Source organism: Stomoxys calcitrans, chromosome 2, assembly GCF_963082655.1.
Source record: "Stomoxys calcitrans chromosome 2, idStoCalc2.1, whole genome shotgun sequence".
NCBI lineage: Eukaryota > Metazoa > Arthropoda > Insecta > Diptera > Muscidae > Stomoxys > Stomoxys calcitrans.
The window spans coordinates 166575668-166597921 of record NC_081553.1 but is presented as its reverse complement, the minus strand read 5'-3'; the positions used below and the strand labels follow the sequence as shown (position 1 = coordinate 166597921).

The 22254-nt window shown below is 39.8% G+C and overlaps 1 protein-coding gene across 4 annotated transcripts in view; it reads left to right on the top strand.

Annotated features, from left to right (window-relative positions):
- LOC106081367 (dihydropyrimidinase) overlaps positions 1 to 14773 on the top strand; it is a 72531-nt gene extending 57758 nt beyond the window's left edge. For all 4 annotated transcript variants that reach the window (XM_013243269.2, XM_059362430.1, XM_059362432.1 and 1 more), the window contains 3 exons: positions 2325 to 2548; positions 4883 to 5613; positions 13506 to 14773. In XM_013243269.2, coding sequence (XP_013098723.1) covers positions 2325 to 2548; positions 4883 to 5613; positions 13506 to 13585 — 1035 coding nt within the window. In that variant the 3' untranslated portion in view covers positions 13586 to 14773. The remainder of the gene's footprint in view (positions 1 to 2324; positions 2549 to 4882; positions 5614 to 13505) is intronic.
- The last annotated feature ends 7481 nt before the right edge of the window (positions 14774 to 22254 follow it).

The following is a 22254-nucleotide window of genomic DNA, read 5'->3' as shown; positions in this document are numbered from 1 at the left end:
TTGACGGTTGTAAAGTATCAGTGAATCGTTTGTGGGACAACAAATCTACTCTGTTCATTCGACACCACTCAGAAATGGCAGCAAATCCTGGCAAAGTGTTACGTTCATAATCCGCTTCCTGCCTTCAATTTTTCGAAGACTCGGCCTATGTCCGAATGAAAATAAATGACAGAGGTTGCTGTCATCCGCGAACGAGTAGATCGTTTTCGAAGTCAGACCCAGTAGATCGTCAATGAAAACAAAAAAAAGAGAGGGAGAAAGGACAGAGCCTTGTGGTTCTCCTGCGGTCAATTTATTTCGTCAGATGAGAATCCATCTACAACAACTCTTATAGTGCGATCTCCGAGAAAACTTGATATAAATCGAGTGAAGTTATTACCGACACCAAAAGCGACAAGCTTTGAAAGGAATGCACCGTGCCAGACCCTGTCAATTGCCTTGGAGATATCCAGAGCCATGACCTCTCTCTTACCGAACTGGCGAATAGAGCGACTCCAATGTTCAGATAGGAATGCCATCAGGTCTACCGTGGAGCGATTTCTGCGGAATCCATATTGTATGTCGCCAAGAAGACCATTGGAGTATCTCACAAGATGGTAATTGATCATGCTCTCCATAACCTTGGAAAGCGCAGAGCATAACGCTATTGGTCGGTAATTCGCAGGGTCGGTTGCCTCACCCCTCTTGGGAATAGACTGCACGTAGGCAAGATTGAAAAGATTGCGTAAAGGATGAGTGAGCGTCGAAGAACACTTGCATAAAACAAGCGACGATATGCCATCCGGCCCGGGGATATTTACGTTGAGATTTGCAAAACCCTTTTGACTCCACGTGTTCGAAAATATATCTGGGCTATATTTAGATATAGCTGCCTTATCGGTAGATCGGTCTGTCAGTATAGGGTGTTAATCCCATAACAGGCTTTTTTATTGTGCGATATTTGGACTAGTGAGTTTTAGTAGGCTCCCCGATAACCAAACGGAATATAGTTCATATTGGAACGTACTGAGATTAGCTGCCATATTGACCAATTTGGACATGTAGGGTTTTAAGCTTATAAAAATCTGTCCTTATTGCTCGAGTTTAAGCGAAAACTTGGAACAGTGGATTGCACTATAATATATTGTGTAGATCGGACCGTATTAGTACGAGTATAACGCTTCCATAAAGACCGATCCGCCTATTATTGTCTGAGGCACATAAATTCATTTATTACCCAATATTCGTACCGAACGTGGTCCAGATCGAAGCATTTTATATATAGTTTCCATATAGTCCAATTTTATGACAAAGGGTCAATAAAAAAACATAATTTACTCGTTTTCGTTGAAATTTTGAACAGGGAGTAGCACTACGCCCTTGAATATCCATACCGAATATAGCCCAGATTGGACAATATATAGATATAGCTGCCATATAGACTGATCCCCCGACTTAGGATACTCAATTTATAAAGGCTGTAGCAAGATTTCTTTGTAGGGTCGGAAATGGAAATTTCGATGTGTTGCAAATGGAATGACAAAATGAATATATCCCTATCATATGGCGGTGGTATATAAAATGAAGAGAGAGCAAGAGTGTGTGAGAGCAAGCAAAAAATTTTGACAGTTTGCAAATTTCTGCTTGTTTTTTTTCCAGCAGCAACTTGAAGCTTCGAACAGATGTTTTTTAAAAATCAGCTGCTTTATTCAAATAAATAACGAAAGAGAGTGAATATGTACTCAAAAATTTGTGCAAATTTGCACAAATTGTTGCTAGAAGTCGTTCGCGTACTTTATTTGCCAGTAGTACAGAGCGTGAGATCGATCATAATTTTGAGTGTTTGAATGCTTGCAAATTTCTACTAGAGGTTTTTTTCCCAGTAGAAATTTGCAGAATTGAACAGCTGTTTTATGAAATTCAGCTGTTTAATTCAATTAGTTAGCCAAAGAGAGTAAAGGCTGTTCTTACCCTCCTGTAAATTTTTACTGGCAAATTTTTGCTGGAAAAGAATGTTGTCTTACTCTCTGCGAATTTTTACTGGCACAATTTTTTCTAGAATAGTACGCAGAATTGTTCTTAAAAAAGGTTTGATTGGTCGGAGTCGAATAAATTTTTTCGACTCCGACTGCAGTAAAATTCTCCGACTCCGCAGCCCTGGTAACAACATACTATTGCCTAACGTTTGGAAGAGTTCTTTTCGATGCTATTCTTTGAATATTTCCAGCATTGTGATCCAGTCTTGGACCTTAGTGGTCTAAAGCCGGATGATATCCTGTTAATGTATCCTTATTTAGCTAAAAATTTCATATAAACCTTTTTTGATGTATTTTTTCTATTAACAGATGAAAGCGCCTCTGTACGTTACATCCATTACATCAAAGTCATCAGCCGAAATTGTGGGACGCGCTCGTCGCAGCGGCTATTGTGTGTTTGGTGAAACATTGGCCAGTTCTATTGGACGCTCCATGCATGGTATTCCCAAACATGAGCGTGTTTTCTACACTACCAGTCCTCCAATTCGTGAATCACCGGAAACTCCAAGACAACTAATGAAGTCATTGGCTTAGTGAGTACTTTAAAATACTTTCCTGCAAAGAGGTGCCGCACAGTGGTGCAGAACCGTTTTAATGGGCCAACATTCTGTACAATTAGAACCGATAGTATTAATACCTTAAACCATGTCTGGGGTAAAGGGTATTATAACTGAAGCAAGAGAAATTGATCCACTGCCCAGTAGTCTGATTCGATTTAGCTGTCTATCTGTCTGTCCATGTTAATTTGTGCACAATGTACAGATCGCCATTTTCTTCCGATCATCTTCAAATTTGGCACTGGCATTTTTTTTTTGGCTAGACACAAAGTCTATCGAAACTGAAAAAGTCAGTTGGGATTTTCATATGTTTCCTATACACATATACCACTGCAATGTGTATCAAGCGAAGATCCTCGCAATTAAATAAGTGATGGAATGGCTAAGATATTATGTCATAACGACGACTAGCATAAATATCTTCTCCGATAACCAGGCGCCATTAAATCCCTGGTGAACGTGTTTCTGTATTCAAAGACCGCCCCCGACTACCGCAGATCTCTCAACGAGATAGCTGAACAATTCAATATTCAGTTTTTCTGGGTGCCGGGCCACTGAGATATCCCAGGAAATTGTAGAGAGAACGAGCTTGTGAGACTAGGAACTGCCTTACACATTGCAGGGGAACTGGAATAAGCAATACCTTCGGGTATGCTATCGAAGAAACCATCCAATCTTGTGGATAGGTATCCACCACCCAGAAGCCTTAAGAGAGAAGCCCATAAGCCCAACGCTACAAGCGGCAAGTCAAGCGGATCCAAACAACATTCATGCAGACATGGTACCAAATGCGGTGAATAGAAGAATAAATGAAGAAATTGATCTACCCCGGCAAACCAGAGTAGTTCTTCCTCAATTACGATGTGGCAGATGCAGCCGCCTCAATTCTTACAGAGGAAGGATTGATGACGACGTATGTCACGTGTTTAACTGCCCAGACAGATCCCTCTGGACGCACCCCCTCTTAGTCGCAGAGTTCCTGTAACTAGATACTCAACAGAATCAAGCAGACGAAAGATAGAACATAATATACTGCTACAACAATAACAACAGGAATCTCTAGCTAAGTGTTCAGGATCAGGCCCGTAGGGCAACAAATAAAAACAACAAAGGAGGGGTTAATTTCAAAGTTATGTGGCTTAATCTAGTGTTGAAGAGGTCAACCACTTTGCTGTCGCTGCCTAGAACAGACGTCTCAGTCATAGTGTCCGTCATGTCCGATTTTTGCTAATATTGCAGTAATGTGGTCATTTGTTGACCTATTAGTACGAAATTTGGCACGAAGAATTCTGTTGTAAAACTCGATATATAGCGCCCATTTAGTTGTATTGGCCAGCTTCCATGTAGGTGTAGGGTATTTTATAAACGTCTCTTGACGTCTTTTGCCATTCCTTACGTGTTTTAATAGTGTTATTTTACATTTGTATTTTGACGTAGCGCAGAGGTTACCATATCCGCATATGACGCTGAACGCCGGATTCGAATCCTGGCGAAACCATCAGATAAAAATTCCAGCTGGGATTTTCCCCTCCTTATGCTGGCGACATTTGTGAGGTACTATGCCATGTTAAACTTCTTTTGCACTGCGGGACGCCGTTTGGACTCGGCATTCATTGATATGTGAGAAGTTTGCCCCTGTTCCTCAATGGAATGTCCATGGGCAAATATGCATTTGCATTATTTGAGAGATACTACTTAAGCCTAGTACTGGGTTCGATGTATCGCCCGACACGGGATAACTATGAGCACCACACAGGCGGGAACTTTGAGCTCCGATCTGTGTGGTGTTCATTGTTATCACGAGAAGCTTAGCTTCGAGCTACAGGGCGCGTCCATAGGTTGCGGAAAGTGTAATGCTCCACACGGAGTAACTGCAATTGGAGACGTGGACAATCAGTGGTATTGAGCGGAGAGTCTCGGTGTGAAGCCCGGCGGCACCGGCTCTTGAATAAATACTGAGCGCCTATGGAAAGGCGAGTTATTGACGCTTTTAAATAACCAATGGCCATTATGTTCCCGCTGCGAACGGTCCTGTGGACCGTAACGAGTTTATTCACCAGTAAGAGCTTGATGAGGATATCAAGTAGATGTCTTTGCTCGATCGAACGTTATCGCGATTTAAACTACTGGACGGACAGGCATGGCTAGATCGACTTGAAATGTCGAGACGGAGGTCCCTATCATTGAGCTCGGACAACACTCATTGATATGGGAGAAGTCCCCATAGCATCCTTAATGAGATATTCTTGCAATTTTCAATTGTTAATAATTAAAATTGAGTTTATTAAACTTATTTTTGTTTTGTTTTAGTGATGATCTCCAAGTAACCGGCAGCGACAATTGCACCTTTAAGAAAGAAGATAAAGCCAAGGGTATGCATGATTTATCGAAAATTCTTTGTGGCACCAATGGTGTGGAGGATCGTATGTCCCTTGTTTGGGAGAAAGGTGTACACGCAGGACTTTTTGATCCCAGCCGTTTTGTAGCCGTCACCAGCACCAATGCTGCCAAAATTTTCAATTTATATCCACAAAAGGGACGCATAGCCACCGGATCAGATGCTGACTTAGTTATCTGGAATCCCAACGCCACCCGCACCATTTCCAAAGATACACACCATCATAAAACCGATTTCAACATTTTTGAGGGCATGGTCTGTCATGGAGTACCGGAAATGGTATTGGTGCGTGGACGAGTATGTGTTGAACATGGCACAGTGCGTGTGGCTGAAGGTTATGGCCGTTTCTTAAGCCCTGAAATCAGATCGCCCTATGTCTATGATGTGCTGGAGGGGAAGGTGAAATTGAACGAAGAACGTAATGGTGGTGAGGACCAACATGAGGAACAGTTAAATGGGGATATGAGGAAAATGAATATGAAAGCTCTGGAGATTGAGATACCATATCAAGAATCGTTATCGCCATCTCAAGGTTTGGCTGCGGCAGGAGGTGGTTCATCGTCGTGTGGCATTAATTCCCCATCTGGGGTGGGTCATGTTCAAGGATCAAGGAATATGCAAGAATCGACATTCTCAATAAGTGGTAAGTAGCAAACATGAAAATTAATTCATAAAATAATTTTGCCATAGTTTATTTTGCTCGAAGCCTTAAATGCTGATGTATTTGTGTTTTTATACCCTCCACCATAAGATGGGGGGTATACTAATTTCGTCATTCTGTTTGTAACTACTCGAAATATTCGTCTGAGACCCCATAAAGTATATATATTCTTGATCGTCGCGACATTTTATGTCGATCTAGCCATGTCCGTCCGTCCGTCCGTCTGTCTGTCGAAAGCACGCTAACTTCCGAAGGAGTAAAGCTGGATGCTTGAAATTTTGGACAAATACTTCTTATTAGTGTAGGTCGGTTGGTATTGTAAATGGGCCATATCGGTCCATGTTTTGATATTGCTGCCATATAAACCGATCTTGGGTCTTGATTTCTTGAGCCTCTAGAGTGCGCAATTCTTATCCGATTTGAATGAAATTTTGCACGACGTGTTTTGTTATGATATCCAACAAATGTGCCAAGTATGGTTCAAATCGGTCCATAACCTGATATAGCTGCCATATAAACCGATCTGGGATCTTGACTTCTTGAGCCTCTAGAGGTCGCAATTATTATCCGATTTGCCTGAAATTATGTACTACGGATCCTCTCATGACCATCAACATACGTGTTTATTATGATCTGAATCGGTCTATAGCCCGATACAGCTCCCATATAAATCGATCTCTCTATTTTACTTCTTGAGCCCCCAAAGGGCGCAATTCTTATTCGAATTGGCTGACATTTTACACAGGTCTCCAACATGTAATAATATAATAATAGCAGAGCAAATCTTTTCTTATATCCTTTTTTGCCTAAGAAGAGATGCCGGGAGAAGAACTCGGCAAATGCGATCCATGGTGGAGGGTATGTAAGATTCGGCCCGGCCGAACTTAGCACGCTTTTACTTGTTAAAATAAAATCCAGTGTATCTTACCTATATATGCATAGGTCGACCCGGTAACTAAGTTAGTAGCGTGTTCTGATTACCAGTGCGAAAATTGTGGGTTTGATTTTCAACAGAGGCCTGGTCTGTCGCTACAATGGTGTCACAATAGACTAATATAGTCTAAGTGAGTCTGCTTAGAAAATAGATTCCCACTCCAGCCTAGCCTAATATACCTATGTGTATATAAAAAGGGTACTTAATTTTTATGATATCTGAAGGGCAGGTTTACACCTAAACTAGACTAGATTTCAGGCATGGGCATTTGTTTGTGCCCTTAAACACATGCACACACCCTTTTTCATATTAACGTGTACGTGCACGAGAACATGGTCCATGCATATCACGCCCTGTAAGCTGGATTTTAAGTGGCCCCATATATATACATGACCCCAAATACTAATATCACGTTCGTACTCTACTTCCAACTTTTTATTTGCTATCCATATTGTCCTATATATTCCGATTTCCGATTGCCCTATATGTCCTTTAGGGTTTTTTTTTGTATGGGCAGTCTCCATACATTTTCATTTCCCATACACCCATATTGTCCTGATTGTTTCCAATTTTGTTTTGGGGTGGGGCGCTCCCCCAGGCTGCGTGTGTTTGGGTTAAGAACGGTACGCATCTCGAACGGAATTTTCGGTAGCAAACATAAAGTACATATTTTCTATTAAGCGTTGTTAAGTACAAATAAGTCCATTACGTGGTGTAAAAAAGATGAATTCAGAAAAAATTTCCAATGGGTTCAATGTCGCCCTGTAACAAGTATGTAAGTCGGAACTCGAAAGACAAAACAATAAATGGCCCAAGATACAGATTGCTTGCAATGATAACAGCTTGCTGGTTCTAAACGGTAGAACTAATGAAGATAAGGCAGAAGAGTTCACTTACTTAAGCAGTAGAGCAGATTCTGTTAATGATATTTGTGTAGTACTGGATATCCCGGAACACGTAGAAAACATTAAGGTTGATTGTGAAACATGGTTAGAAATCTACCAATAAATTGATGTTGAGAAAATCCTATAAAAAACCTGTACCAATCAAGGTTGGATTGTAACTTAAATAATGTTAGCCATGGTACAATTGAGAGGTAGTGTCATTAGCACATTGACATTTAAATGTCAAGATGGTTTAAGAAATTAACTTTATTTTACAAAATTTTACTTTACTTTAATTGGCTATGACAGAACATTTGTCCCATTAGCCGAACGTAGAATAGCGTTCCAATCCAAGATTCGAAGTTTCTTCCACCTCCTGATCTTTCCATCGGGTTTTTGGTCGTCCCGGTTTGCGTGTACCACCGTGATCGCCTTCAAAAGACTTCTTTACTGAAGCTTCTTCATCCATTCTAACAACATGACCTAGCCAACGCAACAAAGTAGCATCTGTTCGCCTTATTTTAAAACAGGTGTCATTCGTTTCAGTTACGGCGGTGCTGACTATCTTAAAGTTGTGGATCCAAAAATTCTCCATTTTCTTTATCTGATCGGTTGAACTGGGCGTTTTTGGAGTTGATACCATCCATTTTGTCTTATCTCCATTTACTGCCGGACCAATTTTCAACGCTTCTCTTTCGATTCTTTCAAAGGCTGCTGTTACTACTTCCGGTGACCTATCTATGGTATCGAAGTCGTTGGCATAAGCTAATTGCGTAATGCCAATTTTTTCAAAATGGAAGATTGCCAAAATTCTTCTGTGACAGTGAAATTGGCAAGTTAGGATAGGATAGGTTTAAGTGGCAGTCTGCCATCAGACTCACTTAGACGTTTTCGTCCATTGTGATACCACAGGAACCGAAGAAGGAAGATGCCTTCTATTGTAGTTTCTGCCGTTGAACCATCCAGATTGCTTTAAAAATCCCAATAATTTGCGAATGTTCACATTCGCTAAATCAGACAGATTCTCAGAAATGAGAACCTAAAGTGGAATTCCTTCTAACTGCTAGAGCGGGACACAGAAGGTGTCTATAGTCTCTCCTTCTCGATGTCCTCACAGCTTCTGCAAAAGTCTTTGCTGGCAAACTTCAGTCTGTCAGCATGTTTTCCGATTAGACAGTGACCTGTCGGACACAATGACTGAGAAGTCTGTTCCAATGACAGCAAAGCGGTAGACCTCTTCAAGTCTAGATTAGGTCACATAGTTTTGGAATGCTCGCAGCCCCCTCTTTGTGAGCATCTATAATTCGTTGTCCTTCGGACTTGGTCCTGAAAACTTAGCTTACATGTTGCTAGCGGCATACCCACAGATTCCAGTGACCCTGGAATGTGTAGAGCAGGTCGTAGTCTCGCAAGCTCGTCTGCTTTACAATTCCCTGGGATATCTTTGTGGCCCGGCACCCAGAACAGGTGAATTTTGAACTGTTCAGCCATCTCGTTGAGAGATTTGCGACATACAGGGTATTATAACTTAATGCATTTGTTTGCAACACCCAGGAGGAAGAGAGATAGACCCATCGATAAGTATACCGATCGACTCAGAATCACTTTCTGATTCCATTTAGCTATGTCCGTCTGTCTGTCTGTGTCTGTCCATATTAATTTATGTACAAACTACAGGTCGCAATTTTTATCCGATCGTCTTCAAATCTAGCACATAATTTTTTTTTGGCGTAGAGACGAAAGCTTTTGAAATTGGAAAACATAACCCATTCTCTCGAAATATGGCTGGAAATACTTTATGGTGACTCTCGACATTACTAGAAAACGGTTCAGATTTAGATATAGCTCTCACATATATATATATATATATATAGCTCTCACGTATATTGGCCAATTTTCACTCCTAGAGCCACTTCAAGAGTATTTATTGACCAATCTTCCCAAAATTTTGTACAACGCTTTCCTCGACGACTACCACAATATCTAAGAAGTTTGCTCAAAATCGGTTCAGATTTAGATATAGCTCCCATATATAGATTACTTTGAAAAGAGGGTGCATATATTAATCCGTCCCATGCCATTATGGACATACACCTAAGCCAGTAATCGGCTTATCGTGCGCTCTAAAAACTGAAAAGTAACCTCTAAAAAGAAAATTTTAAGTTAGGAATTCCGTGCTACTTTCAAAATCCTTAATTGTTTTCAATACCACTCCCCTAAGTTGGTTCATGTCTGGTATTGTGTCCCCACCTAAGTGCCGGTATCTGTTAGAGGCGAACGCCGAGCAATGACAAAGGAAATGCTTCAACGTCTCATCATCTTCCCCGCATGCCCTACACATGCCACCACTTGCCGCACCGATTTTACATAAGTTAGCTTGTAGTCCTATAAGTTCCGTTATGATACCAATAGCTATACTGATCTCCTTCTTGCTTCCTTTCAGTAATAGCCTCGTCTTCTCACGATCTCGTTTCGCTGTACCACAGGGTTGCATGCGCATTCGTCGCCCACGCCTTAACTCGGACTGCAGTCCCCGCCCCGAAAGGCTTCGGGTTAACCAAGTTTATTGACGGCAGTCCTCTTGTCTTCATCGCCAAATTATCTGCCCTTTCATTCCCCCTTTACTCCGTTATGGCCCGGCACCCAAACGATGCGAATTTTGCCATCCTCAGAGAAGGCGTTAATCTTCTTCTTACACTGCAAGACTGTTCGTGACCTTACCGTCCTGGTTATTATTTATTGCCCTTATGGCAATTTTACTGTCCGTAAAGATGTTCACACTCGATCTCCGCCTGCAGGATCGTATTATGTGCAGGCAGTCTAAAACAGATCTCAGCCCCTGGGTTGTCAATGTAGACCTCCCAGGCCCACTCTGTCCTCTAGCTTTGATCCATCCGTGTAACATGATCTTCCAGATGGCAATATTAGGGTTCCGTCAATATATATGTTCTTCCGATTTGGAGAAATATTGCAATAAAGTGCTCATTTATTAACCGATTCTCTGGAAATATGGCGGGAAGGATTTTCCTATGACTTATTATTACTGGTGAATTTCATAAAAATCGGTTTAGATTTAGATATAGTTGCCATATATGTATATAGCCCGATTTTCACTTCTAGTGCCACTACAAGCGCATTTATTGACCAATCTTGCCAAAATTGTGCACAACGCTTTCCTCGACGACTACCACAATATCTAAGAAGTTTGGTCAAAATCGATTTAGATTCAGATGTAGCTCCCATATATATACTCGTTCGTTTTTGAGAAATTTTGCAATAAAGTGCTCATTTGTAAACCGATTTTCTCGAAATTTGGCAGGAAGGATTTTCTTTTGACTCTCAAGATTACTGGTGAATTTCATCGAAATCGGTTCACATTTAGATATAGCTCTCACATACATATATCGCCCGATTTTCACTTCTAGAGGCACTGCGAGCGCATTTATTTAACAAAAAAAAACTTTGTACGTTTTCCTCGACGATCACCACAATATCTAAGAAGTTTGGTCAAAATCGATTTAGATTCAGATGTAGCTCCCATATATATACTCGTCCGTTTTTGAGAAATTTTGCAATAAAGTGCTCATTTGTAAACCGATTTTCTCGAAATTTGGCAGGAAGGATTTTCTTTTGACTCTCAAGATTACTGGTGAATTTCATCGAAATCGGTTCACATTTAGATATAGCTCTCACATACATATATCGCCCGATTTTCACTTCTAGAGGCACTGCGAGCGCATTTATTTAACAAAAAAAAAAACTTTGTACGTTTTCCTCGACGACCACCACAATATCTAAGAAGTTTGGTCAAAATCGATTTGGATTCAGATGTAGCTCCCATATATACTCGTTTGTTTTTGAGAAATTTTGCAACAAAGTGCTCATTTGTAAACCGATTTTCTCGAAATTTGGCAGGAAGGATTTTCTTTTGACTCTCAAGATTACTGGTGAATTTCATCGAAATCGGTTCACATTTAGATATAGCTCTCACATACATATATCGCCCGATTTTCACTTCTAGAGGCACTGCGAGCGCATTTATTTAACAAAAAAAAACTTTGTACGTTTTCCTCGACGATCACCACAATATCTAAGAAGTTTGGTCAAAATCGATTTAGATTCAGATGTAGCTCCCATATATATACTCGTCCGTTTTTGAGAAATTTTGCAATAAAGTGCTCATTTGTAAACCGATTTTCTCGAAATTTGGCAGGAAGGATTTTCTTTTGACTCTCAAGATTACTGGTGAATTTCATCGAAATCGGTTCACATTTAGATATAGCTCTCACATACATATATCGCCCGATTTTCACTTCTAGAGGCACTGCGAGCGCATTTATTTAACAAAAAAAAAACTTTGTACGTTTTCCTCGACGACCACCACAATATCTAAGAAGTTTGGTCAAAATCGATTTGGATTCAGATGTAGCTCCCATATATACTCGTTTGTTTTTGAGAAATTTTGCAACAAAGTGCTCATTTGTAAACCGATTTTCTCGAAATTTGGCAGGAAGGATTTTCTTTTGACTCTCAAGATTACTGGTGAATTTCATCGAAATCGGTTCACATTTAGATATAGCTCTCACATACATATATCGCCCGATTTTCACTTCTAGAGGCACTGCGAGCGCATTTATTTAACAAAAAAAAAACTTTGTACGTTTTCCTCGACGACCACCACAATATCTAAGAAGTTTGCTCGAAATCGATTCAGATTTATTTTAGATCGGGTGCAAAACATAAACAGAAAAGGGGGAATTCCCATTTTTTTATGCCTCCAAGGCGTAATATCTAACTTCAAGTCCTATTATTTGCGACGAACTTTTAGCCAACTTCTTAAAGCAACTAATGGAGATAATATGCCCTCAATAAAAGATTTTTGGAAGAATTATAGCATCAGGATGGCTGTTGAAAATATAATCCAATCTTGGATGGAAGTTAAGGAATCGTGCATGAACGGAACTTGGCGTCAATTATGGCCCGAATGCATTATCAAAGATATGGAAGAAATTAATGATGTTCCGAGCATTTGAAAAGAACTCGCAGAAACAGCAAGAAATGCTAATTTTGAAGGTATGGAAGAAGAAGACATAAGTGAGCTTCTTTTATACGACAAAGAGCTAGATAACGAGAGTTTGATATCAGCTGAGATGAATAATACGCTGGACACACATACACTTGAAGTTGAACCAGAGATTAGAAAGCTTACTTAACGCAAGCAATTGGAATTTTTAAAAATAATGATCCGAACGAAGATCGAAGTCTAATGGTGTCTAGAAATGTAACCGAAGCTATTAATTGTTATAAAGAAATTTATTTGAAAAAAAAGCTTTGACAATCCAACAAACCTTAGATAATTTCATAAAAAAATCAGCAAGTTTGCCAAATCAAACTGAGGAAGATTAAATCGACGAATTTAATTTTATATGATGAATTCCTTATTTTTAATTTGTATATTACTTCTCCCCTTTTTATTGCCTGTGAATAATTAGTTTTTTTTTTGATTAATATCTATAATAATAATAATGCTAATGTTAAGATTTTCTTATAAATTTTCGTATATTAATTTAAGTAAAAATAAAAAATTACCTCAAACAAGGCCATGGAACCGATTCAATAAAAATCAATGTAAATGTATGGGTAAACGTGTTTCGGTATGCGTCACATTTCTCCGGTCCCTATTAGCGACGCAAACCGGGATATTAGTGAATATGTTTGCCAGATTTTGGGAAATTTGCAATAATGTTGTCATTCGTCAACCGCAGCTTTACAGGTTGAACATATTTGCTTTGCTCGAAATTTGATACTGGCTGTTTAATGATCCAACTGAAAACATCCGCCTAGGTCCATCAGAATTGATTCAGAATTAAATATAGCTCCCAATTTGTACTTATAGGATAGGCGAAGGTTATTCTAAAGCGGCACCGTCCTACTTTTGCCTTTCCTTACTGGTTTAATAATGAGTTCTGTAAATGTTTCAATGTGTTCATATGTTTCTTTGAAAATGTTTCAGAATTTGCTTATTAATACATTGCATTTTGTTTTCTTCTTTGCAGAGGAACTGGACACAACCGGTAATCGCTCATGCATTAAAGTACGAAATCCCCCTGGTGGCAAATCATCTGGATTTTGGTAATTTTCGCTGTTGGATGGAGGATGACATTCTATTCGCACAATAGATCTAAGAAATTTTCACAAAAATCATTGGAAAGGAATTTATCATAAGATACCCGGAAACACACACACACTCACTCACACACACGCATTCATACATACGTATATTTATACAAGCGATTAAGAAGGAGTATTCTTCATAGGCAAAACAAAAACTGATAGCAAAGGACAACCCTTAATTGACCAATTGGCCTATTATTATTTATTTTATTGTTTTTTTTTTTATTTATTCTGATTAGCATATAATTATTATTATTATCTAATATAAATGCAAATATACATGCTTAGATGTAAGTACATGTTAAACCCATGACAACACTTAATGCTAAATACCAAAATCAAATTGTTTGTTTTTTTTTTTTTTTTTTTTTTTTTAATCAAACACCTTCAGTATGTGTTATTTATTTTTGTTAAACACTATTAGGGGATTTAAAATTTTTCGAAATATGCAAAATAGAGTCCCATTAGTGCAGCAGAGATATTCATGTGAATTTATGTCGAAGGGAGTCGTATGGATGAGCAATGAGCAATTGTACATGCACATGTGTTCAGTGTAACCAACTGGAGGGCAGGTCAGCTTCTGGTTTTACAACAATGGCAAATTTCAAATAATTAGCATAAATTTATTTAAAATCACCCAAATGGGTTTGAATTGAGTTGTTTTTATTTGTTTATTCGTTTTGTTTTTATTGTTAATGCCAAAATATTAACAAGTCCATTTAATTTCAAGTGCTTTAAACATTTAAAATTCCATTAACCGTTGATGATATGTTGATGCTAGATGACGACTGATCAACAACAAGTGTATATCGTTGATGTCCAACATGCGTTATTGGAGTTTGCAATGGGATCTCTCCGAAATTGAAAGAGATCTAAAATCATAAAAACACCCTACATTTCCTTTGAGCGATATTGAAACGCATTAAAAGCCCAGAGGAAACGCGTTAACAAAGAATGGTAGTTACCATAAACCAAATACACAATATTTAAGGCTTTTTCATATTTTTTACTTAAATATAACGAAAAACAAAACTAAATAAGAAGAGACAAAAAATAACACACCATTATTTACTCGAGCATATTAACCATTAAATATGTATTTATATTTAAATTAACAACATAGACTAGTAAATAAATACATTCAAAATAATATTACAAGCTGTCTTTTATTTTATTTTTTTTTTGGACATAAAGAAAATAGGAACAAATTTTTTTTCTAATGTCATAACATCCAGACCAAATCGGTAATTTGTAGGAATCTCTTACTCATGGGATGCTGACGCATACTGCAGCAAAGTCATTGTAAATGTTGTCACCAATCCAAATCTGGCATCAGAATGAAGATCGAACCACAAACGCCGTCGTAAATCGCCAAAAACAAGCCAATAAAAATTAAAAATCGAATATTCTCGAAACCACCCAGCAAAAACTTGGTAGGTACATTCGATTATTTTTGGCATGTAAAATAATGGATAACTCATTATCCACCGTAGCGCAGAGGTTAGCATGTCCGTCTATGAAGCTGAACGCCTGGGTTCGAATCCTGGCAGGAAGATCAGAAAATTTTTCAGCGATAGTATGCTGGCGACATTTGTGAGGTACTTTGCCATGTAAAAACTTTTCCCCAAAGAGGTGTCCCTATGCGGCACGCCGTTCGGACTCGACTATAAAGAGGAGGACCCATATCATTGAGCTTAAAATTGAATTGGACAGCACACATTGATTTGTTAGAAGTTTGCCCCAGTTCCTTAATGGAATGTTCATGGGCAAATTTGCATTTGCATTATCCTTAGATTTACTAACTTCTAAATTATAACGACTTATCAACAGGAATACCATCTGCGTTACCGGTAGTACAAATGTTATTACTTACAACATTCGATGAAGCCCAAAAATAAACACTTATTTGTAATAATAGAAAAAAATCATTATTATAACCTTGGTATTGATAAAAATACCATTAAGAAACTGCGGGCAAACTTATCTCATACCCATGAGTGCTGTCCATTACAAGGTTAAGCTCAATGACGAGGGACCTCCATTTTATTGGCGAGTCCGAATGACTTGCCGCAAAGCGACACCACTTAGTAGCACTAGGAGAGAAATACTGTGTCGGTATTAATATAAACAAGTAAGAGCGTGGAAAGTTCGGCTGGGCCGAATCTTATATACCCTCCACCATGGATCGCATCTCTCAAGTTCTTTGCGTAGTATCTCTTTTAAGGCAAACAAAGAATTATGAATATGGACGGAGGAGGATTCAAAACAAACAAAATTTGTGCCAAATTGGATGAGAATTGCGCTCTCTAGAGGCTTAAGAACTCAAGATCCCAGATCGGTTTATATAGCAGCTATATCAGGTTATGGACCGATTTGAACCATATTTTCGCATAAATGTTGCAAGTGATACCAAAACACCACGTGCAAAATTACAGTTAAATCGGATAGAAATTGCGCCTTCTAAAAGCTCAAGAAGTCAAGACCCAAGATCGGTTTATATAGCAGCTTTATCAAGTTATGGACCGATTTGAACCATACTTCGTACAGTTGTTGGAAGTGATATCAAAACACTATGTGCAAAATGTCAATCAAATCGGATAAGAGTTCCGCCTTCTAAAAGCTCAAGAAGTCAAGACCCAAGGATCGGTTCATATGGCAGCTATATCAGGTTATGGACCGATTTGAACCATACTTAGCACAGTTGTTGGAAGTGAAACGATACACTATGTGCAAAATTTCAGTCAAATCGGACGAGAATTGCGCCCTCTAGAGGCTCAAGAAGTCAAGACCCAAGATCGGTTTATATGGCAGCTATATCAAAACATCGACCGATTTGGCCCATTTACAATCCCAACCGACATACACCAATAAGAAGTATTTGTTAAAAATTTCAAGCGGCTAGCTCTACTCCTTCAAAAGTTAGCGTGCTTTCGACAGACAGACGGACGGACGGACGTACAAACGGACATGGCTAGTTCGACTTAAAAAGTCACGACGATCAAGAATATATATACTTTATGGGGTCTTAGACGCATATTTTGAGGTGTTACAAACAGAATTACGAAATTAGTATACCCCCATCCTATGGTGGAGGGTATAAAAATATTTTCAATTTTTTCTACCTCCCTACAAATTCGTTGATTGTTCCGCATGCTATGGACGTAATAATATCATCAACTAAGATAATATGTCATTATTTTTTGACAACTTATTGCATAAGCATAAGTACTCATTTTTGAACTATTGGTATGCTTGTGCGGAAGGACTTTCCTCCTAGGACATCGCCATGTAAAAGTAATTAGAAACGATGCCTAAAAATAAGTAGTTATTAGTTCTTGAATGAGCTTACCTTTCGGGTTATTTGGTAATGAGAGTTTTTGCCGGGCAGTGGAGATGTGGCATACCTCTAGCTTTTTTGTAGAGATTTTTTAACACTATCCAGCAGAAAAAGAATTTAGAAAACCGGACCACAAATGAAGTTTTGGCAGTTCGATCAATTTTTCGAAATGCCGAGCTGACTAACTTTAGGGCCCTGCCAAGAGGAGCCCGGACTATCTAGGATCTTCAAATTTTTTTATATGATTTCGATAACACATCACCTCTTACCATCTCAAATCTCAGATTTCTTCTTTCGAGGTTACTTAGTATTAAGAGCGCACAACATGCCGACTATTGGCTTAGGTGTATGTCCATATTGGCATGGGGCGAAATATTATCCGCACCCTTTTTCAACTTAACCTAACCTTAACCGTTACAAATTTGACTTTATACGATATTCAACTGACCAAGGACGCCAATGCAATGTCTGATAAGCTGCTGGTGGAATATTTTTATGCATAAATTATTATATTATCAATCGCACGTTGGAGGCCACCTTAGCAAAAAGGTTAGCATGTCCGCCCATAACGCTGAACACCTGGTTTCGAATCCTGGCGTAAACATCAGAATCAGTTTTCAGCGGTAGTTATCCCCTCCTATTGTTGGCGACATTTGTGAAGAACTATGTCATTTGAAACCAGGAAAGAAAGGCTAAAGTAGGACGAAGAAGACTTTTTATATATGAAAGCTATTTCTTATTCTGAACTGATTTTTATGAAACTTGGAGATATGTTCTGATCATTTACATAACACTCCGTGGTGGATTTTGTGTAGTTCGGTTGAAAATTGAAATTTTTACAAAAAGGGAGCTATATCCAAATCTGAACCGATCAGTAACAAAACAATCCATGCCAAACTTTGTGCAGATCGGTTGAAAATTGTAGTTACTGCGGCCATTTAAGTGCAAATCGGGTGATACATCTATATGGGAGCTATATCTATATCTAAATCGATTTTTACCAAAATCAATAGAGTTCGTCCTTGGCCAAAAAAAAATTAAATAGTCAAAATTTCGTGACGGTTGGACAAAAATACAACCTGCACCTTGACAAGAAATGTGTACAGATATGGGTAAATAGAATCAGAAAGTGATTCCGGGTCGATCGGTATATTTATCAATGGGTCTAGCTCTTGTCCTTCTTAGGGTTGCAAACAAATGCACAAACTAATAATGCCCTATAGGTTAGGATAGGTTCGATTGTAAAGAGGGTGCGAATATTAATGCACCCCATGCCACTATGGACATACACCCAAGACGGCTTGTTGTGCGCTCTTAATACTTAAAAAGTAACCTTGAAAAATAAAATCTAAGTTAGGAATTCCGTGCTACTTACAAAATCCTTAATTCTTGTTCATGCCACGCCCCTAAGTTGGTTCATGACTGGTTTTGTTTCCACCTAAGTACCGGTGTCTTTTAGCCGCGAAAGCCGGTCAATCCTAAAGGAAATGTTCCAACGTCACATCATCTTCCTCACATGCCCTACACATGCTATCACTTGTCGCGTCGATTTTGCATGAGTGAGCTCGTAGTTCTATGTTTCCCGTTATCATACCAAAAGCTATACTCACGTTCTCCTTACATCCTTTCAGTAATAGCTTCGTCCTCTCACGATCCGGATCACCCCATAGGATTTTCGCCGTCCTACCGACTGTTTCACTGTTCCATAGTGTTATATGCGTTCGTTGCTTGCGCCCTTCGTTGACCCGAAAGGCTTCGGGTTAACCAATTTTATCGACGGTCCTCTGGCCTTCACTTACAAATCGTCTGCCCTTTCATGCGGTTTATGCTCAAAAGATGCGGTTTATGTCATCCTCCGAGAAGGAGTTGTTATTGCTTATGTTATAACTTATGGCCATTTTACTGTCCGTAAAGATATTCACACTCGACGTCCTAGCATTAGCACCACACCACCTCACGCATTCCGTAATCACCCGTATCTCTACCTGCAGGACCGTATTATGGTCAGGCAGTCTAAAACAGATCTAAGTCCCTGGGTTCTCAATGTAGACTCTCAGGCACACTCTGTCCCCTAGCTTTGATCCATCCATGTAATATGATCTTCCAGGCGGCAATACTAGGGTTCCGTCAGTCCAAGGCTATGCCACTGGCAGCATTGCCTTTCACTCGACCTCAAGTGTCATCTCAGGTATCCGATCGGAAACCTCTTCCCTTCCTTTAAGGTTTCCTTTCGACGCCTCGATTATACCGCGATGGTATGAGCTGCTCCCAACCTCAATACATTTTCCCATCGCCTTAAGTCTCATATCCGCAATAGCGGCCTCACATTTAATCTGTATGTCAATGGTAATCTGTATGTCTAGAATAGTCTCCAGTGCCCTAGTGGGCGTGGTCCTCATCGCTCCGCCTATGTCAAGGCAACATGTTCTCTGAACCAGTCCATCAAAATACTAAAGCGTAAGGTCGTATTGGTCTAATCACACTCCTGTAGAGCCAGTGGACTATTATCGGATTCAGGCTCTATTTCGAGCCTACATATTGCCCAACATCTGTGAGCCTTCTCAGTACGCTCCTGAATGTGACACTTTCATTTCAGTTACATATCCTGTACCACAGTGGTGGTGTAGAATATAAAAATGTATGGCAGCCATGTAAAAGAAGTGTCGCTCTGCGGCACGCTGTTCGGACTCGGCTATAAAAAGCTTAATCTTGAATCGGACAGCACACATTAAGTGAGAAATTTGCCCCATCTCCTTAATGGGAAGATCATGAGCAAATCTGCATTTTGCATTTACGTTCAAATCGTAAAGCCATAGTCATTACCTTGCAGAGAATGCTTTAATTTTTTATGAACAGTAGTACTTCCCGGCCGACGCAGGATAACTGTGAGCACCACACGGGCTGAAACTTGAGCTCCGATTTGTGTTGTGTTTATCGTTATCACAGGACGCTGGCGAGTCCACAGTTTGCGCATAGTGGAAAGTTTCGTTTTTATGGGTAGTAGCAGCAAATGCGGCCACTGACAGTATGCAATATCGAGAAGAGAGTCTCAGTGAGGGGTCAGGTGGCAATGACTCTTACTTAAATACTCAGTGCTAATGATACTCAAAATGACAAGGCGATTCATAGGCACCTTCAAATAACCAATGGTCAACATCAGCTTCTCTTCTCGGGTTATTGGCGGCTAGAGGCGAGTATGGGATCTTGGGGCAAGCGGCTCGCGACATTGAGAGATGCGTGTTCGATCCCACATAATTGAGTCATGTGTGTTTGTGGCTGGGACTGTAACCCTTAACGATGAAGACGCACTCAAAATTAAAAAAGGACCATAATCTGCGGATCTGCACTTGGAATGACTCTTTATAAAGAAAGCGGATTGTATTGGAGGAGTATAAGGTAGATATTGCCGCCTAACAGGAAGGTAGATGGAAGCCGTTCATCAGACCTGCTAAATGTACCATCGATCCGAGGAGGAACATTCGGATCATTACCATGGTGCAGCAAAGGTTGGTACCCGTTTAAGCACGGCGAGAAATGTACGATGGGTATCAGAAGACTCACCCAAGAAACCCATGGTACGAAAAAGAGTATCGAAATTCTACACAGAGCGATTCTGCAATCAGTAGCAAAGCGCCAGATGAAGGAGAGGTGTCGGGAGAAATGGAGAGTAGTTGTTGTTGTAACCACATTTTCATGTGGAGGGGCGATCCTCGTCAAGCTCCTGTAGGTGGGCAAGCTCGTTCCGGTCCAGAGACCGATCGCCGCGGGAACAGTGGGCCATTGGTTATTTAAAGGCGCCAATCGATCATCGTAGGCACTCAGTATTTGTGCAGGAGACGGTGCCACCCGACCTCTCATTGAGACTCTCTGCTCGATACCGCTGATTGTCAGCGACTGCAGTTACAGCAACTCCGGATGGAGTTTCTCCTGACAGCAGTGTACACCACACAGATCGGACCTCAATGTTCCAGCTTGTGTGTTGCTCATAACTATCCCGTGTCGGGAAAGCAGAGTAGTGTTTCAGGACTGCTACTTTTCACAATATGGAAAGACAATATTTTTTCAGCTGCTAATGTTCGACGATGCCAACGAAGACAATACCGCAGAATAGAATGTTTACCTACTAGTCAGAATTAGGTCTAAGTAGCAGTGACCTGACTGACGAACAGCAAGGCAACAGGAGCCGATGAGTTGCCCGCTGAACTATTTAAGACCGGAGCCGATACGCTGACAATATGTATGCATTAGCTCGTCTGAGCGATCTGAAGAAAAGATTGGAATCTCAACATGTCCCATATTTTCGTTGACTACTAAGCCGCTTTGTTCAGCCCTATACGTTCAAAAGTATTTCAAGCCATGTCTGAGTTTGGTATCAAATAATAAGACTCTGCAGGAGGACACTTGCTGATACACGTTACCCAGTAAGAAAAGCAAAGAATCTCTCCGAAACATTCGGTACCAAAAGAGTTTTCAGACAAGGAGAGAGCTTATCTTGTGGTTCTCCTGCTGGAGAATATTAAACGAGATGCAGATGTCAATACATATGGTACACTTCTCACAAGAAAACACATGTTACCCGCCTATATCGACGACATCAATATCATGAGTTGGTCACCGGAAGTAGTAACTGGAACCTTTGTAAGAATCGAAAGAGAATCAGTTTAAGTGGATCTGGCAGTAAATGGATGGTATCAACTCCTTTAACGGCTAGTATAACTTTGAGATAGTCAGCAACTTTATCGTAACCGAAACGAATTACTCTAGTTTTGAAATAAGGCGAAGAATGATACTTTCAAGGCCACCTCTCGAAGGACGAAGATTGCACTATACAAGACACTGATACCACCCGTGTTGTTATATGATTCCGAGACATGGATACTTGTGAGAGCAGACGAGGTAGTTCTTGGAGTGTTTGAGAGCATGTCGAACAAGTCTTTCGAAGTCGTGCATTGCCTCAAAACTTGGTGTCATAGATTTTAGAAGCAGCGCAGACGATCGACTTTCTTGGATCGCTATTCTAAGTTCGTGACAACAACTATGTACACCCTGTCAAGCTTTATCTCTACAGTATCAGACTCGACTTCAACCTTTGTACATACCCAATATACATAAGTCACTTTAATGTCAAATACAGTACATATATTCAAGAACTGGTACATATATTCATTAACTGGATTCGCAAAAGATTGCGAAACAAATATTCAAATGATTTTTCATTGATGAAGCCTCGTGATCATCAATCATATTTTACAAAATGATCAAATTGTGCTTAAAGGCACATTATCATTTGTGGT